Source organism: Salmo salar, chromosome ssa24 (genome assembly GCF_905237065.1).
Source record: "Salmo salar chromosome ssa24, Ssal_v3.1, whole genome shotgun sequence".
In the NCBI taxonomy this organism is placed as follows: domain Eukaryota; kingdom Metazoa; phylum Chordata; class Actinopteri; order Salmoniformes; family Salmonidae; genus Salmo; species Salmo salar.
In genome coordinates, this window is record NC_059465.1 from 7779386 (window position 1) to 7800059 (window position 20674).

The following is a 20674-nucleotide window of genomic DNA, read 5'->3' on the forward strand; positions in this document are numbered from 1 at the left end:
TGCCAGCATCGGTCTGTGGTGGTATGTAGAAAGCTACAAAAAATACAGATGAAAACTCTCTAGGTAGATAATGTGGTCTACAGCTTATCATGAGATACTCAGGCAAGCAAAACCTCGAGACTTCCTTGGATATCGTGCACCCGCTGTTGTTCACAAATATACATAGACCTCCTCCACCCTTTGTCTTACCAGAGGCTGCAGTTCTATCCTGCCGATACAGTGTATAACCCACCAGCTGTATGTTATTCATGTCGTCATTTAGCCACGACTCGGTGAAACATAAGATATTACAGTTTTTAATGTTCCGTTGGTAAGATATACGTGCTTTTAGTTCATCCAATTTATTATCTAGCGATTGTACGTTGGCCAGTAGTATGCATGGCAAAGGCAGATTAGCCACTCGTCGGCAGATCCTCACAAGGCACCCCGATCTCTTTCCGCGATACCTCTTCCGTCTGTTCGGGTGTCTGGAGGAAATCCTTCTCGTCCGACTCATTAAAGAGAAATTCTTCGTCCAGTTCAAGGCGAGTAATCGCTGTTTTGATTTCCAGAAGCTCTTTTCAGTCATAAGAGATGGTAGCAGCAACAATAATCTGTACAAAATAAGTTACTTTTTTTTTTTTTTAACACACAAGATAGCACGGTTGGTTCAAACTATAAAACAGCAGCCCTCCCCTCCAGCGCCATCTTCTCCCTTATTTACATAAGTATTCAGACCCTTTGCTATGAGACTCGAAATTGAGCTCAGGTGCATACTGTTTCCATTGATCATCCTTGAAATGTTTCAAGTTGATTGAAGTCCACCTGTGGTAAATTCAGTTTATTGACAGTGCACGTCAGAGCAAAAACCAAGCCATGAGTTTGAAGGAATTGTCCATAGAGCTCCGAGACAGGATTGGGTCGAGGCACAGATCTGGGGAAGGGTACCAAAACATTTAAAATAAAAAAGAAATTGTCACATGCGCCGAATACAACAGGTAGACCTTACCGTGAAATGCTTACTTACAAGCCCTTAACCAACAATGCAGTTCAAGAAATAGAGTTAAGAAAATATTTACTAAATTAACTAAAGTAATAAAATAAAAAAGTTACACAAGAAAATAACATAACAATAATGAGGCTATATGCAGGGGGTACCGGTACAGAGTCAATGTGCGGAGGTACAGGTTAGTCGAGGTATTTTGTAAAGTGACTATGCAAAGATAATAAACAGCGAGTAGCAGCAATGTAAATAGTCCGGGTGGCCATTTGATTAATTGTTCAGCAGTCTTATGGGTTGGGGGTAGAAGCTGTAAAAACTTCATACGACAAGTTTGACAATAGCCAGTGAAAAACCACAAATCAAATCATTTAAATTTCTCAAACAATTGACTATATTACACCATTTTAAAGATACACTTCTCTTGAATCGAACCACGTTGTCCGATTTCAAAAAGGCTTTACAGCGAAAGCAAAACATTAGATTATGTTAGGAGAGTACATAGACACAAATAACCACACAGCCATTTTCCAAGCAACTAGATCCATCACAAATACCCAAAACACAGCTAAATGAACATTAACGTTTGACGATCTTCATCAGATGACACTCCTAGGACATCATGTTACACAATACATGCATATTTATATCCAAAAGCAGCATTTTACATTGGCGCATGACGTTCAGAAAATATTTTGCCTCCAATACTGCCGGTGAATCAGCACAACAATTTACAAAAATACTTGTCATAAACGTTGATAAAATATTAAACTGTTATTCAAATATTTATAGATGAACATCTCCTTTATGCAGCCGCGGTGACAGATTTCAAAAAAGCTTCAAGAGGAAAGCACACTTTGCAATAATCTGAGTACTGCACTCAGAAAAATACACTAGGCAATACAGATACCCGCCATTTTGGAGTCATCTAAAATCATAAATAGCATTAGAAATATTCACTTACCTTTGATGATCTTCATCAGAAGGCACTTCCAGGAATCCCAGGTCCACAATAAATGTGGTTTTGTTCGATAAAGTCCATCATTTATGTCCAATTAGCTCCTTGTTGTTAGCGCATTCAATTAGCTACTCCAAATGTAGGAAGTACGCGGAAAATGTCACGACTAAAAGTAAAAAAAGTTATATTTACATTCGTTCAAACATGTCAAACGTTGTACATCTTTAGGACCTTTTTCACTTAGAACTTCAATAATATTCCAACTGGACGATTGCAATGTCTTGAAAATCATTTTGGAACACAGCTACCTCCTCACGTGAATGCGCGCCAATGAACTGATGTCCTTCTGTCACGTCCTGACCAGTAATAGGGGTATTTTGTTATTGTAGTTTGGTCAGGACGTGGCAGAGGGTATTTGTTTTATATGGTTTGGGGATTATGTGTATGTAGAGGGGTATTGTATTTATGTGTTCCGGGGTTTTTGGTATATGTTCTGGTGTTGGTGTTGTAGGTTTTTCTAGTTTGTGTATTTCTTTGTTGGCTTGGTGTGGCTCTCAATCAGGAACAGCTGTACATCGTTGTTCCTGATTGAGAGTCATATTTAGGGAGCTTGTTTTCACCTGTTTGATTGTGGGTAGTTGTATTTTGCACTGCTGTTATTATAGCCTGTGAAACTGTTGGTCTGTCGTTCTTTGTTTCTTGTTTTCGTGTTCACTTTAATTAAATAAAACAATGATGAGCACGCAACCCGCTGCGCCTTGGTCCCCTTCTTTCTTCAACGACGGCCGTTACACCTTCCCTGAGTCAACAACTTCCCCACCTTCTTGTTCACTCTCTGTTCATCATAGACGCCTCAAACAACTTTCTAAAGACTGTTGACATCTAGTGGAAGCCTTAGGAAGTGCTAAATGAATCCTTAGTCACTGTGTGTTCGATAGGCAATGACTTAGAAAGATTCCACGCATCAGATTTCCACTTCCTGGTAGAATTTTTCTCGGATTTTTGCCTGCCATATGAGTTCTGTTATACTCACAGACATCACTCAAACAGTTTTAGAAATTTCAGAGTGTTTTCTATCCAAATCTACTAATACTATGCATATCCTAGCTTCTGAGTTTGAGTAGGAGGCAGTTTAATATGGGCACGTATTTCATCCAAAAGTGACAATACTGCCCCTATGCAATTGGTGTCGTAAGAGGTTAAGAAATCTTTTGATCCTAGACTTTTGGATGCCGTGCGGTAGCAGAGAGAAACCAGGCGGTGATGCAACCGGTCAGGATGCCCTTGATGGTGCAGTTATAGAACTTCTTGAGGATCTGAGGGGGAAAAGGTGTTGTCATGCCCTTTTCGCAACTGTCTTGGTGTGTTTGGGCCATGATATTTCATTGGTGATGTGGACACCAAGTAACTTGAAACTCTCGACCCGCTCCACTTCAGCCCCGTCGATGTTAATGGGGCCATGTTCTGCAGCGTTGAAGGTCCTCAAGAACACAGTGGCCTCCATCATTCTTAAATGGAAGAAGTTTGGAACCACCAAGACTCTTCCTAGAGCTGGCCACCCGGCCAAACTGAACAATCGGGAGAGAAGGGCCTTGGTCAGGGAGGTGACCAAGAACCCGATGTTCACTCTGACAGAGCTCCAGAGTTCCTCTGTGGAGATGGGAGAATCTTCCAGAAAGACAACCATCTCTGCAGCACTCCAGCAATCAGGCCTTTATGGTAGAGTGGCCAGAGAGAAGACACTCCTCAGTAAAAATAACATGACAGCCCACTTGGAGTTTGCCAAAAGGCACCTAAAGACTCTCAGACCATGAGAAATAAGATTCATTGGTCTGATGAAACCAAGATTGAACTCTTTTGCCTGAATACCAAACTTCACGTCTGGAGGAAATCTGGCACCATCCCTACGGTGAAGCATGGTGGTGGCAGCACCATGCTGTGGGGATGTTTTTCAGTGGCAGGGACTGGGAGACTAGTCAGGATTGAGGGACGATGAACGGAGCAAAGTACAGAGAGATCCTTGATGAAAACATGCTCCAGAGCTCTGAGGACCTCAGACTGGGTCGAGGTTCACCTTCCAACAGGACAACGATCCTAAGCCCACAGCCAAGACAACGCAGGAGTGGCTTTAGGACAAGTCTCTTAATGTCCTTGATTTGCATTTTAATGAGGGAAATAAGTATTTGACCCCCTCTCAAACAGAAAGATTTCTGGCTCCCAGGTGTCTTTTATACAGGTAACGAGCTGAGATTAGGAGCACACTCTTAAAGGGAGTGCTCCTAATCTCAGCGTGTTACCTGTATAAAAGACCCCTGTCCACAGAAGCAATCAATCAATCAGATTCCAAACTCTCCACCATGGCCAAGACCAAAGAGCTCTCCAAGGATGTCAGGGACAAGATTGTAGACCTACACAGGGCTGGAATGGGCCACAAGACCATCGCCAAGCAGCTTGGTGAGAAGGTGACAACAGTTGGTGCGATTCTTCGCAAATGGAAGAAACACGAAAGAACTCTCAATTTCCCTCGGCCTGGGGCTCCATGCAAGATCTCACCTCGTGGAGTTGCAATGATCATGAGAACGGTGAGGAATCAGCCCAGAACTACACGGGAGGATCTTGTCAATGATCTCAAGGCAGCTGGGACCATAGTCACCAAGAAAACAATTGGTAACACACTACGCCATGAAGGACTGAAATCCTGCAGCGCCTGCAAGGTCCCCCTGCTCAAGAATACATATACATGCCCGTCTGAAGTTTGCCAATGAACATCTGAATGACTCAGAGGACAACTGGTGAAAGTGTTGTGGTCAGATGAGACCAAAATGGATCTCTTTGACATCAACTCAACTTGCCGTGTTTGGAGGAGGAGGAATGCTGCCTATGACCCCAAGAACACCATCTCTACCGTCAAACATGGAGGTGGAAACATTATGCTTTGGGGGTGTTTTTCTGCTAAGGGGACAGGACAACTTCACCGCATCATTTGACGGGGCCATGTACTGTCAAATCTTGGGTGAGAACCTCCTTCCCTCAGCCAGGGCATTGAAAATGGGTCGTGGATGGGTATTCCAGTATGACAATGACTCAAAACACACGGCCAAGGCAACAAAGGAGAGGCTCAAGAAGAAGCACATTAAGGTTCTGGAGTGGCCTAGCCAGTCTCCAGACCTTAATCCCATAGAAAATCTGTGGAGGGAGCTGAAGGTTCGAGTTGCCAAACATCAGCCTCGAAACCTTAATGACTTGGAGAAGATCTGCAAAGAGGAGTGGGAAAAAATCCCTCCTGAGATGTGTGCAAACCTGGTGGCCAACTACAAGAAACGTCTGACCCAAGTATTAAATCATGTTTTGCAGAGGGGTCAAATACTTATTTCCCTCATTAAAATGCAAATCATTTTATAACATTTTTGACATGCGTTTTTCTGGATTTTTTTGTTGTTATTCTGTCTCTCACTGTTCAAATGAACCTACTATTAAAATTATAGACTGATAATTTCTTTGTAAGTGGGCAAACGTACAAAATCAGCAGGGCATCAAATACTTTTTTACCCCACTGTATATATATTTTTTACAGCTTACATTGGTGCAAATCTGTGTGTGTATAGTAATGGAATGAAACATCCAACCAATGCTTCAAGTGTCATGCTGTAGGTTCCCCACACACCCAACGGGCTGTGGGGCAGTGTCCAGAAGCAACCCCTAGCCCCAACCCCTAGCCCCAACCCCTAGACACTTGTGGAGATGCAATACTGCAAGAATTCCACCAAACCTATTAGAGGGTAAGGTGGCACTCTCATCATCTCACCAGCCATCCATCCCTCTCAGATCTCCACAAGTGTCTAGACTCTGGGCAGTAGGGGCTAGGGGTTGTTTCTGGACAGACCATGGGTATTATGGTAGCTCAGTCAGTCAGTCTATCACTGTCTAAAAATGTTAACGCTTCCTCTGTCCTTCGGAGAATCTCTATTGCATTTCTTTGATTCTTCACATCCTCTCTCCTCGTCTCTTTCTTAAAACCCATTGGATGAGAAGTTCAGAGGTCCCGCCCCTCTTATTTTCTTATCCAATGGGTTTGAGAGGAGAGAGGATGTGAGGAATGAAAGAAAATGCAATTGAGATTCTCCCCTTGTTTCCTCAAATCCCTCTCAAAGCACATTGGGGAGGCGAGGGAAGGTTTCTCCCCTCGGGCTCCAATGCACTTTCAAGGAGAGGCAAGGAGTGAAGGGAAAAAAGACAAAGCAATAATTGGATGTTTACTAGGCATGGCAACGACGTTTTGAATGACATGTAGATGTTTTGTTGTTGCTAGGTGGAGTTAAGGTCTCATTGTGCCTATCTAGACTATTTTCCCTGCAACTACACATGTGAAGCTGCAAGAAAATAACATTTAAATGTATATCATTTTGAAATGTTGACCCCACGATGTCACACATTGGCCCCTTTATTTCTAGAAAGAACCATCGATTTTTTTTCCTTCCATGGTATGTCTGATCTGAGAATATCATAGTCTTATTTTTAGAGATCCGGAGTAAGGAACCAAAGAGAAAACCAAAGAGAAAACCACAAAAAAATGATGTTACCTCTGGAGTCAGACGTCAATTGCCACACTGCCTTGTGACAATCTATTCAAAACAGTTTTTTTCAATACCCTATCCTTAGAAACTCATGTCTTCACGCGAACTATAGTGGTATAGACTGTTGCAGTGTATTTTGGAGACAAGTGTAAATAAATAACCAAGTGTGTGTGACATCCATACCCCCTGTCTGCTGAGCCCCGCTCTCTCTGTGTGTGCGTGTGTATGGTTCAGCCGTGGAGCAGTAACAGGCCTATTAAAACTCCCTTGGACTCCATCGATCTCCACATTGATCCTCTACTGCTCCAGCCTCCACCTAACAGGGGTAGTCTAGACGACGGACTAACTGCCTGGATATCGTCCACTACTAGAAGGGGAAGCAACGTGTTCCACTACAGCCCGATCCCAATTCAACACCATAAACACGGATCTGAGTTGGGGACTTTAATGGTTAGTATTGCCCTGGAGGTAAATCTACTAACATGGCTGTAATGGAATTAAATGAGCATCATCATGTTTTTGGGTTGAATTATATATTCCTAAATGCTACAGCAGGAAAAACACCCATCGTATTTTGCGTTGTGGTATCTCTCACTGTGACAAATCCCAAGAGGGAAAGACGGTATGTATGGTGTGAAGGGGTCATTGGGTGAATGAGGTGAGAGACATGTCTTTGTTGAAACATGACAGAATAAAAAAGCAGGCCAGTGCATGGAGCTGCAAGCACAACACACTTCACACACACACACACACACACACACACACACACACACACCTGTATATACCCGATCTGATTCTATACATATGACACATCTGGCAAGCACAACCTCTCCACAGGCACATGAGGGGTAGCCTAATAAAAAAATAGCATTTCATGGACACAGCACCAGAGTGTTCTGAGAGTATGACACGTGTTTCAAGCTGCTTGGTGATGCAAAAAGTGGTGACGCAAAAATATATCTTATTGTTGAATGAATAGTCACTAGTACTACTGCTTCTCAAAGTTGCAAAACAAAAAGTAAGCTTGCATGATGACATCATCTGTTAGCTTGCCTCCCATGTTCATAGTTGAGTGATAAGACATTTCTCCATAACAATAAAGATTGATGTGATTGTAAAATAAGTGCATAGTTTCAGACAGACGTTATTTGCTGCCTGGAAACCAGAAGAGCTGTTAGATGGGACAATGTGTGGGAAATCTCAACCACAATTCCCTGTGTTAGACTTTGGTTATCAAAACCAGACTGACAGCATCAGTCATATCCTCTCAAATTGTTCTGATTAGTCCTATAGAACTGCAAGTCATTACATTAATAGTTATTAAAAAATATCATGTTCCAAATGTTACTCTATCCCACTGGGCAAAAACTGGTTGAATTAACGTTGTTTACGCGTCATTTCAACAAAACAAGTCAAAGTGATGACATTGAATCCAACGTGGAAAACTGATTGAATTTGCAAAAAGTCATCAAGGTAAGGGAATTGTATTTTTTTTTCACCCAACTTTTAACCTAAATCCAATGACATGTTGACATTTGAGTTTTTTTTCTTCACGTTGGATTCATGTTACTTGACAACTCAAAACTAGGCGTTGAAATGACGTCTGTGCCCAGTAGGATGTTACTCTGGTATCGATGCAACACAATCTTGCAACACAATCTTGTCACTGCTTCCAGCAGACCATGAAAGTACAGTTGTTTTTTGTTTTCCACTTATGTTTGGTTCTGGTTCATGTAACTGTTGCCAATAGTACTAGTACACAATGCTAAAAGTTGATCATGTATATAGTTTGTTATATATTGCATGCCCCTTGACCTAATCCCAACCAAATGGGCCTCGTCATAGAAGTAGAAGTTTAAGACCCCCTCAAAAAACAGTCTAATAGCGCCCCCTCTGGATCTCTGGAGTTTTCCGATGTCGGCTCCTCTGCATTCACTGCAGTCAAGAAATATTATGTGTGTGTGTACGGCAAATCCCCAAAAGTCCCCATAGCGATAGTAAAAGAAGGAAAATTCTCCCTCCTGGAGACATTTCCCTCATCCCCACGAGGGGTTCGATCTAGGTTTAGGGGTTAGGTTAACCCTGTTAGGAGTTAGGGTTTAAGGTTTAGATTTTGGGTTAGGTTTAAGGGTAGGATTAGTGGTTAATGTTAGGCTTAGGGTTAGGGTTGAGGTTAAGGTTAGTGTTATGTGTACATTTAGGGGTTATGGAAAATAGGATTTCAATGGAAATAAATTTTAGGTCCCCACAAGGATAGTAAAACATATGGTGTGTTTGTGTGTGTGTGTGTGTGTGTTTGTGGGGGGGGGGGGGGGGGCTCACCAACAGCACACATACACAAACATTCAGGAGGCTAGTTTGATGTTTTTGATGTTCATGATAACATGTTTTCTTGTATGCCGAATAAGCCAGATATTGTTGTTGTGGAGGGAAGTGGGCTGCTCTTTTGATAGTTACAAGGAGCAGGCCTAATCTGACAAGCCCCTCATATCACACCTAGTCGGCCTGGGATACAGATGCAAGTTGGTGGCATTGATATTTGTCAGTCTGGGACACGTACATAGGCTTACGGTACGTGGCCTTCAGATTGCAAGCCTGCTTAAGAGTAGAGCAAAACAACTCTGTTTCAGCCGTTATGGGCAACCTAGCTGTGTGGAGGAGAAGCTACTGCTCTGTTTCAGCCGTTATGCTAGGACACTTATGGAAACAAGCTGTTTGTTTCCTTAAGTGTCCTAGCATCAATGACCTTTGAAATGTTTGAATCCTTTATGATGTAACGTGATTTGCGGATTCAAATAAAGTATTTAAAATCTGTGTGTGTGTGTGTGTGTGTGTGTGTGTGTGTGTGTGTGTGTGTGTGTGGGTGTGGGTGTGCGTGTGTGTATATTTTGCAAGCTTGTGTTTGTGCACATGTGTATTGTATGTGACTGCCTCTACGTGACATCCATGTACACTTTCATCAATATAGTGTGTGCTCTGTGCTTGCGTTGTCCTGCCGTGGCATGATGTGCGTATGACATTATAACAGATGAGTAGTGTAATGTTCGATATTGCTGAGAGTGTGTGATGTGTATTAATGATGTTAGGAGGAAGGAAGGGCAGGTCTTCATCAGGGTCCAGCTGATTAATGAGCAGTCCTTCAGTTCTGTCCATGTCCCCAACACTAATGGGACTGGCTACCTGATGGATCTTCATACATCTATAATTATAACTCAGTTATAAGCCCTACATCAACCCCCAAAGACGGTCTCTGAGCTCACACCAAAGTTGTTTAGTGATTGTGTGTCCTTGGATGTTTGATTAGCTTCTTGTTTTCATTTTCATGCTGGTTACAACCAGTGGTTCGATTGAGGATTCATAGGTAAGGGAGTTCTATTTAGATGGGTTAGGGATAGGGTAATGGCTAGGATTAGGGTTGAGCCAGGGTTGAACATAAGGGTTAAAGTTGTGGTTAGGGTTAGGATTGAGTCGGAGTGTAGACATAAAGCTAGGGTTAGGATTAGGGCTATGGCTATGACTAGGGTTAGAGTTGAACTATGGCTTGGACGTGAAGCTAGGGTTAAAGTTAGGGTTATGGCTAGGGTTAGAGTTGCACTGAGGTGTGGACATGGAGCTAGGGTTAGGGTCTACTGTCTTGTGTATTTCTGCAAAACGCAGGTTAAGACAATCTTCATGCTTCTGTCTCAAATGGTCAGTAAGTGCTAGGAACAGTTCGTTAGACCACAAATCACTAGCTACAGACAAAACTGACAAACAGGTCAAAACTATCTCATTTCAACCAATAGGCTGAAGTAAAAACGATTAAGATTTGAAATTTATATTTATTATGATTTATTTGAGGTGTCGGACAACATGGCTCATTGAACGCTCGGGCTAGGCCATAGGGCCATGATTGGTGAGAAGAGTTTGCCGCTGTAAGGGGATGTTGGAATATAGCATTGCAGGCGAACAAATGATATTATTCTTCTGATGTATGATTAATTACTAATTAGGAATGTTTAAAACAACAATAAACACAAGCCATGAAATTCTATTCCGTAAGATTCATTCCGTTGTCTTACAGCGAGGCCAGTAATATCCTACAGTGTATTTGCAGTTCACTGTTTCTTTTATAAGGCCCTTATTCATCAACCTTATCTATCAGTCTGGACATTGAGTAAAGTTCTACTGACCAAGGTTACACTTCAGGTGCCTTGAACACCTACAGTACCTTTGGAAAGTTTTCAGACTCCTTGACTTTTTCACATTTGTAAGGGTCTGAGTACTTATGTAAATGTGTGATATTTACTTTTTTTTATTTTAAAAAATGTTCTAAGATTTTAAAAACTTGTTTTTGCTTTGTCATTATGTGGTATTGTGTGTTTTTATATATGTATTATTATTTTTATTTCACCTTTGTTTAACCAGGTAGGCCAGTTGAGAACAAGTTCTCATTTACAACTGCGACCTGGCCAAGATAAAGCAAAGCAGTGCGACACAAACACCAACACGATGTTACACATGGAATAAACAAACATACAGTCAATAATACAATAGAAAAAGTCTATATACAGTGTGTGCAAATGAGGTAGGATAAGGGGGTAAGGCAATAAATAGGCCATAGTTGCGAAATAATTACAATATAGCAATTAAACACTGGAGTGATAGATGTGCAGAAGATGAGTGTGCAAGTAGAGATACTGGGGTGCAAAGGAGCAAAATAAATAAAACAGTATGGGGATGAGGTAGTTGGATGGGCTATGTCCAGGTGCAGTGATCTGTGAGCTGCTCTGACAGCTGGTGCTTAAATTTAGTGAGGGAGATATGAGTCTCCAGCTTCAGTGATTCTTTTCAGTTCGTTCCAGTCATTGGCAGCAGAGAACTGGAAGGAAAGGCGGCCAAAGGAGGAATTGGCTTTGTGGGTGACCAGTGAAATATACCTGCTGTTTACGGATTTGGGGTTGTACCTGGTAAGTTCATTGATAATTTGTGTGAGATTGAGGGCATTAAACTTAGATTGTAGGATGGCCGGGGTGTTAAGCATGTCCCAGTTTAGGTCACCTAACAGCACGAGCTCTGAAGATAGATGGGGGGCAATCAATTCAAATATGGTGTCCAGGGCACTGCTGGGGGCAGAAGGTGGTCTATAGCAAGCGGCAACGGTGAGAGACTTGTTTCTGGAAAAGTGGATTTTTAAAAGTAGAAGCTCAAATTGTTTGGGCACAGACCTGGACAGTAAGACATAACTCTGCAGGCTATCTCTGCAGTAGATTGCAACTCCGCCCCCTTTGGCAGGTCTATCTTGTCAGAAAATGGTATAGTTAGAGATGGAAATGTCTGGGTTTTTGATGGTCTTCCTAAGCCAGGATTCAGACATGGCTAGGACATCCGGGTTGGCAGAGTGTGCTAAACCAGTGAATAAAACAAACTTAGGGAGGAGGCTTCTAATGTTAACATGCATAAAACCAAGGCTTTTACGGTTACAGAAGTCAACAAATGAGAGCGCCTGGGGAATGGAAGTGGACCTAGTCACTGTAGGGCCTGCATTAACCTCTACATCACCAGAGGAACAGAGGAGGAGTAGGATAAGGGTACAGCTAAAGGCTAAAAGAACTGGTTGTCTAGTACGTTCGGAACAGAGAGTAAAAGGAGCAGGTTTCTGGGCATGGTAGAATAGATTTAAGGCATAATGTACGGACAAAGGTATAGTAGGATGTGAATACAGTGGTGGTAAACCTATGCATTGAGTGACGATGAGAGATATATTGTCTCTAGAAACATCATTAAACCAGGTGAGGTCACCGCATGTGTGGGAGGTGGAACTAAAGGGTTAGCTAAGGCGTATTGAGCAGGGCTAGAGGTTCTACAGTGAAATAAGGCAATAATCACTAACCAAAACAGCAATGGACAAGGCATATTGACATTAGGGAGAGGCATGCGTAGCCGAGTGATCATAGGGGTCCAGTGAGAAGCTCGGCAGGCTGGAGACACGGCGATTCGGACAGCTAGCGGGCCAGGGATAGCAAGCTAGCAGAAGGGCCTTAGAAGGACGTCGTGACGGAAGAAGTCTGTTGTAGCCCCCTCGTGCTGTTACGTCGGCAGACCAGTCATGATGGATCAGCAGGGCTCCGTGTGGTAAAAGGGTCCAGGCCAATTGGCAAAATTGCTATAGTGGCCAAAGAATTTGTTCAATGGGCCTCTTCAGCTAACAGTCCGATATGCTCTAGACAGCTAGCAGGCCGTGGCTAGCAGGCTAGCAGATGGGCATTCACGGGACGTCGCGACGGAGGAGCCAGTTGAAAAAAACCCTTGGGCAGATTACGTCGGTAGTCCAGTCGTGATGGATCGGCAGGGCTCCGTGTCAGCAGTAAAAGGGGTCCAGGCCAATTGACAAAATAGGTAGCCCAAGGAGTGGCTGATGGACCTCTTCGGCTAGCCGGGAGATAGGCCTAGCAAAGGCTAGCTCCAGGCTAATTGGTTCTTGCTTCGCGACAGAGACGATAGCGAGGAGTGGCCACTCGGATAGCAGCTAGCTAGCTGCGATGATCCAGGTGAAAAGGTTCAGAGCTTGCGGTAGGAATCTGGAGATATGGAGAAAAATAAGTCCGATTTGCTCTGGTTTGAATCACGCTGTGCAGACTGGCAAGAGCTGTCCGGGCTAAAGGTTAGCTGATGACCGCTAGCAGTGGCTAGCTGACTACTAGCTAGTAGCTAGTTAGCTGGCTAGCTTCTGTTGGGGGTTCCGGTTCAAAGGTAAAGAAAATAGCAGATCCATACCACATTGGGTGAGGCGGATTGCAGAAGAGTATGTTGAAGTTGAGGTTAATAAAAAGAAAAATAAATATATGCGAAGAAAAAAGATATATACACGGGACACGACAAGATGAAGACAAAGACGTCTGACTGCTACGCCATCTTGGAAATGATGTGTAGATTGAAGAGGAAAAAAACAATTGAATCAATTTTAGAATAAGGCTGTTACGTAAGAAAATGTGGAAAAAGTTAAGGAGTCTGAATACTTTCCGAATGCACTGTATTACTTCATCACATGGGACACAAGTCACATGATTGAAGTGATTTGGTTATTATTATTAAACTAAACTGAACCAATCAGGGTTGAGTAAAACCTTGGGGATACCCAAATTTTTCTTTCCACCTGTTGTCTATTCCATTTGCACAACAGCATGTGAAATGTATTGTCAATCAGTGTTGCTTCCTAAGTGGACAGTTTGATTTCACAGAAGTGTGATTGACTTGGAGTTACATTGTGTTGTTTAAGTGTTCCCTTTATTTTTTTGAGCAGTGTATATTTTTTGCTCTCAAATTCCCACTGGGTACAGATGTCATTTCCACATCTAGTTTTGATTTTACATTTGGCTGAGTTGTCAACTAACGTGAATTCACCGTGAAATCAACAAAAATTCAACATGTCATTGGATTTAGGTTAAAACTTGAAATTACCCTACATTGATTACTTTTTGCAAATCCAATCAGTTTCCCACATTTATTCAACATCATCACATTACATTTTTTGTTGAAATGACATGGAAACAACGTTAATTCAACCAGTTTTCCAATGCAGATTCCTTCACCTCCAATGTCCATTTTCAGACTCACATGTTGACAGTTACCCTGTGAATAATGCAAAGACAGAGTCAGTGAAAACATTCCACACAAGAAGAATTAGGGGTTTATGTTCATTAACATCAAATTGATACTTATGATGTAGATTCTTTCACCTCCAGTGTCCATTGCTGACTGACAAGTTGACAGTTACCTTGTGGATAATGGAGTCAGTGAAACAATTCCACACAAGATAAAAAATAAATAAGGGGTTAATGTTTGTGAACACATTTTTATTTAATTGGGAACTAGCTAACTAGCTAAGACTACTTACATTGGATGGGGTCTGTCCATAGGCAACTGTGCTCCAGACCAGAAGGATCCACTGCAGGAGGTACAAATATGTTTTTTGTTGTTGCTATAAATAATCCAGCTGGCTAGCCAGTTCTATCAGAAACACCCCCCTCACTAAACCTAGCTACGTTAGCTAGCTAGCAAGCAACACATTGCTTGGCTAGCCAAGAACATTTAACAATAGTTTTGGCAATGAAATGATATCTAATCCATAACATTAACTCTACTGAACTCTACTCAACTTTAATTTTCAAAACAATTCTTACCAGTCACACTGCACGTTCGTGGCTAGCTAAAGAAGGAGCTAGCTAGCTAGGTAGCTAGCTGTGTTAGCAAGTTCGATGAAAACTCTTGCTTGCAGTTGAATAAATTATCTTCTTCCTTCGTCACCCATCAGGTTAAAAACATATTTTAATGAAATGTTATGAATGGATAATAAAATAAAATGAACAAAAGCTTTTTGGCGGTGACAACTGCTCTTCTCCTTCTTCTGAAGAAAATTCAAAATTGTAAAGTCTACTCCATCAGTTGGAGGTGGGGCTGTGGATGGGGATCGGGAACATTTCAAATTGTGATCGACAGCTCGGGAAACATATTTTAGCGTATTAAAAAAGAATTACGTTCAAGTGTCTTAAGTTTCTGAAATAACACCTCATTTATTTTTACAATGTTTCATAAGTGGCAGGTAGGCTATACCTCAATTGCTGTAGAATTGATTTTCAACTGCAACTCAATGATCCAACTTAGCATTGCAAAACATCACTCTGGGAACCTAATGCTAAGGATGGAGAAGGTTGTGAGGTGAGTGTGTATTTTACAAATATACATGTATATGTACACATTTTATTTATTTCTATATTTGATAAATACATTTCCCACATATATTTAAATATATTTATATTTTATTGAAATATATTCCAATATATAATTTTTCTGTATGTGCGATTTACCCCTGGCTAAAGACAAACATACTAGGAAGAGTGTGTGTGTGTGTGTGTGTGTGTGTGTGTGCGTGTGCGTGCATGTGGCATAAACTTCCTGAAAGGTGAAACGCTGCTTTAAATTATACTATGTTAAAAATTATATCGTAAGAAAACATGTTGTATAAACAACTGGACTTCTGCCTTTAATTCCGTCAGTCACCTTTATAATGATAAGGCAAACAAATACACACACATAGATAAAGACACAGGCTTTGTGGCTGTAATTTCACGCATCCAGAACATAAAACTTTCATAACAGAGGCATGATATTAACAATTGGTGTCTTATCAACTGCTGAAATACACAGCTTGCTTCTTTTCTTTGCAGACCACATAATATTTAAAATGTTGAGATAAATAGGGAGTGAATAGCGCTTGCTTGCTATTGGCCCCAGGTGTGGCAACAAGCAGGAAGTGGTGGCCTCAGAGATGTGTGTGTGTTTTGTGGGGTGGAGCACTCAGGTGTGTGTGTGTGTGTGTGTGTGCGTGCGGCGGAGCAGAGCTCAGGTGATGACGGTGGGGCTGCGGCGTCCTGTCCTCTCGTGGATGTCAGAGATCTTCAGGGCGATGGCAATGAGGGGACCCAGCACCGCCTGGGACACAGAACACACACACAGCTTTATACGCACTTCACACAATGCACTAATACTGACAATGGGGGGACCAAGCACCGCCTGGGATACAGACAGCACACACTGCTTCATACACACTTCACACAATACACACATTACTGCCACTACTTCAGGCTTTCTTTTCTAATGGAGAATGCCCATAGAGACCTTGAAAGGATGCACTACCACTGCTCATGTTCCAATCAGTGTACAATGTGAGTGTGGTATTGGTATACTAGCAACATAGTTACAGCATACTCAAAATGCAGGACGGCCAAGGGACAGTGACTGAGAATATGTTAATCCCTTACATCCCTGTGTAAAAGGCATTGAAGGTAATCAGTAGTAGTGGTAGATTATACGCCTGACTGCATTGGCATTCTCCTTAACTAGACAGCCATAACCCCAGAGCCTTCTACACTACCCACAGTGGTTCCTACTAAGAATCCAGTGTTGGGGAGTAGTGAACTATATATAGCTGTACTGTACAAACTTAATCAAGCATCTAAAACCAGCTTCAGAAATCAGGTGTATACTGTAAGCCACCAAAACAAATGACAACAACAGCCTGAACATAAAACCAAAAGCCCTCCAGTCTTACAGATAACTGTCCAACCAGACACCATAAACATCAACTCTATACACACTGAAGATACAGTATGGCAATTCTTTATAGGTTAAGCATTTAACAGCTGTTACCATTTGATTGGGTTTGTTTAGTAAGGGAAGACTCACCTACAGTCACAAGTGAAAGTATACAGACCCCTTTCACAGTCTTCACATTTTCTGCCTTAAAATTACATTTAAAACTGAAATACATTGTATTTTCTTCCTCCCAATCAACACAATCTACTCCATATTTTCAAAATGAAATAAAATTATAGAACATTTTCCAAATGAATACAAAATAAAGAAACTAAGATGTCTTGACTGTGTATGTCTTTACACCCCAGAGTAAAAGGCCCAGTGCAGTCAAAAATGTTTTATATATAGTTCCACACTATGAAGTTGGAATAATACTGTGAAATTGTAAAAAATTATGATAATGCCTTTTTAGAGTAAGAGCTGTTTGAAAAGATCGCCTGAAATGTCAGCCTGTTTTGGTGGGACGGAGTGCATTGGACCTTTTAATACTTAGTGGAAGCACCTTTGGCAGCAATTACAGCTCTGAATAATTTTGAACAGGATTCTACTAACTTTGCACAACTCTTAGGACAACATTGATCCATTGTTTTTGTCAGAATTGCTCAAGCTCAGTAAATTTGGTTGGGAATCATTGATGGACAGCAATATTCAAACCTTGTCTCTGATTTTCAAGCAATTTTAAGTCAGGACTGAGACTGGACCACTCTGAAATACTTAACACCTCTTGGAAAGCCATTCTGGTTTGATTTTTTGTAACTTAACATTTTTGGGCATTAGAATTTGTGGATTGTCCTCCTTTCATGTTCATTGTGATCCTGAGAAACTCACCAGTCCCTGGCGGTGACAAGCATGCTAATAACATGACGCTGCCAACACAGAGGATTTCACTCTGTGTTGTATTCGATTTGACCCAAGCCTGTAGTTATTAATTTGGGCAAAAAAGTTAATTACTTTGTCGTGTTTTCTTGCATTATTACTTAACAGCCTTGTTGCACACATAATGGATGATTTGGACTAGATATTTGAACACAGGCTTCATTATTTTCACTCTGTCATACAGGCCAGTAATGTGGAGTGAATGCAAGGTTGTTTATCCTCTGTATTTTCAAGTATTGTGGTGGCCACATCATGTTCACTGCCAAAGGTGCTTCCACCAAGTATTATTAACTCTGGGGTGTGAAGATATACGCAATCAAGACATCTTCTGGTGACCATTGTGAACCATGCCCCTATTGTTGACAATGCCATTGTCCTTGTGGTTAAAAAATAAAGTAAATAGATAAAAAGAAAATTACAATGTTCTATACCCTTTTCCAAAAGTGTTCTTTGCGGACAGTAAGGGTTCTACCAAGAACCGTTTTCATCTGAACAACTCTTTTGGAAGACACAGGTTCTTTGTCAGGCAAAGAGTTCTACCCAGAACGTTTTTCAACAGAATAACAATTTTTTAAAGTGTTCTTTCATGATTGTTTGGAAGGCAAAAATAATTATTTGGAAGACAAGGAGACAAGAAGGAGTATTGGTGTCTCTGAGGGGTCTTTGGTCTGGTTTGCTAACTACCTCTCTGACTGCCTGTCACCAAGGGATTACCCCAAGGCTCGATCCTAGGCCCCACGCTCTTCTCAATTTACATCAGCAACATAGCTCAGGTAGTAGGAAGCTCTCTCATCCATTCATATGCAGATGATACAGTCTTATACCCAGCTGGCCCCTCCCCTCCACAACAAAGCTTTCTTAGTGTCCAACAAGCTTTCTATGCCACTGGTTGATGCTTATTTATAAAACCCTCTTGGGCCTCACTGCTCCCTATCTGAGATATCTACTCCAACCCTCATCCTCCACATACAACAACCATTCTGCCAGTTATATTCTGTTAAAGGTCCCCAAAGCGCACACATCCCTGGGTCGCTCCTCTTTTCAGTTCGCTGCAGCTAGTGACTGGAATGAGCTGCAAAAAACACTCAAACTAGACAGATTTATCTCCTTCTCTACATACAAAGACTCAATCATGGACACTCTTACTGACAGTTGTGGCAAATTGTCCAGTGTTACCTAGTGTTTGTTTTTGTGTAACATTTCTAGTGTTGATAAAGGAGTTAAAAAGAATCCCAATGTTGGTGTTAACAACCAGACTTGAGTGTGATTGTGTAATTTGTACTGTGTTTAGAGTCAAACTATAAAAACCAAGCCCATCAGTATCATATTTCCCAGCATGCTCTATTGCAGCATAAGGGCTGGATTACTTGACAGAGAGAACTTGTTGCGAAGGGGAGTGCCTCGTGATACATCAGAGAGAGTGTATTTTCTTACAAAATACAGCACTGAAACAGAGAACATTAAAAAAAATCATTAAAAATAATTGGGGAATCATCCAAAGTGATACGCTACTCCGCCAAGTCTTTCCTAAGCCACCAGTCATAAGCTTTAAGAGATGTCCTACCCTAAATGACAAATTAGTCCACAGTTATCTTCCGGGTGACTCTCAAAAAACTTGGCTTGACCACAAACCCAAGGGCTCTTTCAAATGTAACCATTGCAGAAATATTGCACAGAAGAAGTATTTTGTTGACACAGCTTCCAAAATGGAGTATTAAGTCAAGCATTTCATTAACTGCAAAACCACTCATGTCATCAATAGATTGGAATGTCCACAGTGCAAGGTGTTCTACATTGGACGGACAAAGAGATGCCTTCAAGACCACTTAGCGGAACACAAGTACGCCATACGGGTAGGCAATGAAGACTACCACATGGCAAGGCACTACAAGTCCTTACACCATGGCCAGCCTGCCTCCCTACAAGCTATGGGTATTGATCATATTCCGGCCTCTATTAGAAAAGGGGACTGTCTTAAAAAGTTAAACCAAAGGGAAAGTTTTTGGATTTACAAACTACAGGCCACTAAATACCCTGGTTTAAATGAAGATATGGATTTCTCACCCTTCCTGTAGGGTTGTGATGGGTCCATTTGCTGTCATCTAGTGGACATTTTGCTCAATTGCCCTCAGCTGTGTTTAGACTGTTGTTGTTCATGTTTTGCTGTGTTCTAGTGTACTATGGAATATATTGCGTTCTTACTCTTGACACTTCTCCCAGTCATAGTTAAGGTTAGAACTACCTTTCTAAGTGTCCTGATACTTCTAGCTTGGAGTTGTATTTTTATGATAACATAGCTACAGTATTTCACTTTTTAATGTGTATAGTGTTGCTCACTAGGTGTGTCCAATCAATTTTGTAACCACTCCCTCTTCTAATTAGGGCTAATTGGAAAAGCTGTTCAAAAGAGGACATTGTATTATTATTTTTTGTACTCCCTGACGAAGGCCATGCAGCTGAAATGCGTCGGATTTATAATACTTTGTTTCTATTGAACATGCCATACTAATAAAGGCATTTTAATTAATTATATGAAGAGTGCCTTGGTCCTCCTTTCTTTTTGATGACCAATTTACCCCTTTTACCAAAGATCACCTTCTGTCTACCAAAATGTACTATTGTGTACCTTAGTAGCGCTTCCCTTCCACCTCTTTCTAGTGTGCTTTTGTCACGTCCTGACCAGTATAGGGGTTATTTGTTATTGTAGTTCGGTCAGGACGTGGTAGGGGGTGTTTGTTTTATGTGGTTCAGGGTGTGTTTTGTGTATGTGTTTAGGTAGAGGGGTATTTGATTTATTAGTCCGGGGTTTGTTAGTCATTGTTCTATGTTAGTATATTTCTATGTTCTATCTAGTCTTTTGTAGTTCTATGTTTAGTTAATTGGGTTTGGACCTTCAATTGGAGGCAGCTGGTTATTGTTGCCTCTGATTGAGGGTCCTATAATTAGGAGTTTGTTTTTCATGGGTTTTGTGGGAGATTGTTCTTGTTTAGCTGTTTGCCTGACAAGTTTGGTTTGTATACGTTTATGTGTTTTCCTTCTTCACCAAATAAAAAAAGATGAGTGTACATGATGAGTGTACATTTTCCCGCTGCGTCTTGGTCTCTACCCTACGACACCTGTGACAGAATCTCCCACCAAACACGGACCAAGCAG

At 41.5% G+C, this 20674-nt stretch overlaps 1 protein-coding gene across 1 annotated transcript in view; it reads right to left on the reverse strand.

The window, feature by feature from the left end:
• Window positions 1-15038: 15038 nt before the first annotated feature.
• The window catches only part of pgm5 (phosphoglucomutase 5), a 49133-nt gene continuing 43497 nt past the window's right edge, over window positions 15039-20674 (reverse strand). The window contains exon 11 of the mRNA XM_014171055.2: window positions 15039-15982. Within this exon, the coding sequence (XP_014026530.1) occupies window positions 15893-15982 (90 nt within the window). The 3' untranslated portion in view covers window positions 15039-15892. The remainder of the gene's footprint in view (window positions 15983-20674) is intronic.